At 49.7% G+C, this 2,839-nt stretch overlaps 1 protein-coding gene across 1 annotated transcript in view; it reads left to right on the top strand.

Annotated features, from left to right (window-relative positions):
* Positions 1–2,110: 2,110 nt before the first annotated feature.
* The window catches only part of SLC25A46 (solute carrier family 25 member 46), a 15,127-nt gene continuing 14,398 nt past the window's right edge, over positions 2,111–2,839 (top strand). The window contains exons 1-2 of the mRNA XM_009648676.2: positions 2,111–2,257; positions 2,729–2,789. Coding sequence (XP_009646971.2) covers positions 2,111–2,257; positions 2,729–2,789 — 208 coding nt within the window. The remainder of the gene's footprint in view (positions 2,258–2,728; positions 2,790–2,839) is intronic.

The raw sequence follows: 2,839 nt of genomic DNA on the forward strand, positions 1-2,839 counted from the left end.
CTGAAACAAAAAATCACTCTTTTTCAGAAAATTGCTTTTATGGGAGAGGAGGGGTATGGTAGTTGGTAGGTGTATATAGTGAGGTATAGGAATGGGTGATGTTTATCTGTGGCATAGAGTTTCCTCACCCAGATCAATTCTCCCTCTCCCACACATAACAACTCAATGACTTTTATTTTAAAGCAGATCTGGCTTATTTTTCCAATGTGGAAAAAGACTGAATTTTTCTTTGTTTCTCCCATATTGTCTGAGTTAGTGTGGTTTGCTGCTTTCTCTTCTTGACAATCTTCATTCCATTTTCTCCCCTGGAAGCCTCCCATGCTGCCAAGAGAGGGCAGCAGTCAAGCACAGAAACTGCACATATTAGTTCACATGGAAGTTTAATTTAAGGGATCATTAGCACAGCAGCTCTGTGTCTTACTGTAATTATGCTAAAGGCAGTTTAGCCCGCTGCCCATTCATTCTCACTGCAAAACCAACCTGCTGAATTGTTCTCTTTTCTTTGTGTTTTCTTTCAAACAAAAGAAATCAGCCCAAACTTCTGCTGAATCATTTGAAAGTAAGTTCTGTGCCATGAGAGCATGGTCAGACAACCACCAGGGGCTGCTCTGGGGACACTGTGTAGGAGTCATAGACCCCACACCGGTATTTCTGTTCAATAGTACTTTTTAATATCTTCATCAGTAACAGTTTAATATCTTCATCGATGCCTGGGATTGAGTGCACCCTCACCAAGTTTCCAGACAACACCAAGCTGAGTGGTGTGGTTGACATGCCTGAGGGACGGGATGCCATCCAGAGGGACCTGGACAAGCTCAAGAAGTGTGCCTGTGTTAACCTCATGAGGTTCAACAAGGCCAAGTGCAAGGTCCTGCACCTGGGTCAGGGCAACCCCCGGTATCAATACAGGCTGGGAGACGAAGGGATTGAGAGCAGCCCGGCTGAGAGGGACTTGGGGGTACTGGTGGATGAAAAACTGGACATGAGCTGGCAACATGCGCTCACAGCCCAGAAAGCCAACCGCACCCTTGGCTGCATCAAAAGAAGGGTGGCCAGCAGGGTGAGGGAGGTGATTCTGCGTCTCTGCTCTGCTCTGGTGAGACCCAACCTGGAGCACAGCATCCAGCTCTGGGGTCCTCAGCACAGGAAAGACATGGACCTGTTGGAGTGGGTCCAGAGGAGGCCACAAAAATTATCCAAGGGCTGGAGCACCTTGCCTGTGAGGACAGGCTGAGAGAGTTGGGGTTATTTAGCCTGGAGAAGAGAAGGCTGCGGGAAGACCTTATTGCAGCCTTTCAGTACCTAAAGGGAGCTTACAAGATAGATGGGGACAAACTACTTAGTAGGGCCTGGTGCCATAGGACAAGGACTAATGTTTTAAACTAAAACAGGGTAGGTTTAGACTAGGTATAAGGAAGGAAAGTTTTATCATGAGGGTGGTGAAACACTGGAACAGGTTGCCCAGAGATATTGTAGATGCCCCATCCCTGGAAACATTCAAGGTCAGGCTGGACGGGGCTCTGAGCAACTTGATCGGGTTGAAGATGTCCCTGGTCATTGCAGAGGGGTTGGACATTTAAAGGTCCCTTCCAACCCAAACTATTCTATGATTCCATGATTTCAACAGCTTTACAGGGGACTAAAAGCATGTAACAAACAAGTGTACAGCTGTGTTGTACTTTTATTTCCACGTGTAAGACATTTTCATTGTTCATGCTGTCCTCTCCCTACCACAGAGCTGTGTTGCTGGTAATAGACTGTTCTGCTCTTTAATGGGCAGCATTTTCTCTCAAGTCTGTCATTCCTGTAAGATACAGAGCCACCTCCTTCATGTGTAAGGCTGCATGATCAGATCACCACATATCCTTAAAAACACATATAGTCCAATATTTATTGACCTGATCCAGCCTGACCCTGTTTTAGAAACAAAAGCCATCTGGTTGTTTTAATATGGATAATTACCTTTACACCAAAAAAGAGCTGCATTGTTTTGACCCCTGCCTCCCGAGGTAGTTGGTTCTTCTGCCAATATTTCTGAGATTATAACATTAAAACACAACGTTCCCAGCAGACTTTCAGTTAACTTGGAAAATGCCATGGCCCGGTAAAAATGGAGGTAGAGAGAGGGAGGCTCTGCGTGGGTTTTGTCTTACTGCAGGACAAAAGTGCTGTTGCTCTCTGGGGCTCTGCTCTTCCCACGTCAAACACGGATGCCAGCTCTTTACCTGGTTACTGGAAAACACCTGAAGCGCTTCTGGTAAAATGAAACTAGGGCAGAAGAAGAAACCATCCCCAAGCCCACTGCACAGAGCCAGACAGGGTTGTAGTGTTGGGAAAGCACAAAGTGGTGGATGACTCCTGTGCTATATTTAGACTTGAATGGACTAATGCTGGCTTAACCGTGTGTGTAAGAAACGGAAAAGCTGTGGGTCAGACCGAGGCCTAGTGCTGAGAGACCCGGATGGGCTTCTCAGGGCAGGGGGGGCTGCAAGCGCCGAGCCCGTGGGGAAGGTGCCCAGGCGGTGTCAGACCCAGACTGCCTGTCAGAAACCTCTCTGCCCGGCCAACACAGCGTGTGGGAGGGAAGGAGATGGAGGGAGAGGAGGGGAAGCAGGGGGAAGGGGGGCGGTGGGGTTACGCCAGGCAGACACTGCTCCCTGACGCCTCCCGCCCTGCAGGCCCTGAGGGGTTCGCGCAGGCCCGCTCGCACCCTTCGCACAGCTAACAGGTAGCCCTCGCTCCCGCTTCCCGCGCCCGGGCTGCAGGCGGGGCGGCGGGCGGCCCCGGCGCTTGGGTCTCACCGGCGTCTGCCGGGGTGAGCGTTCTCCAAGGAAAAGGG

Source organism: Egretta garzetta, unplaced genomic scaffold (genome assembly GCF_000687185.1).
Source record: "Egretta garzetta isolate BGI_Z169 unplaced genomic scaffold, ASM68718v1 scaffold271, whole genome shotgun sequence".
NCBI classification, from domain to species: Eukaryota; Metazoa; Chordata; class Aves; order Pelecaniformes; family Ardeidae; genus Egretta; species Egretta garzetta.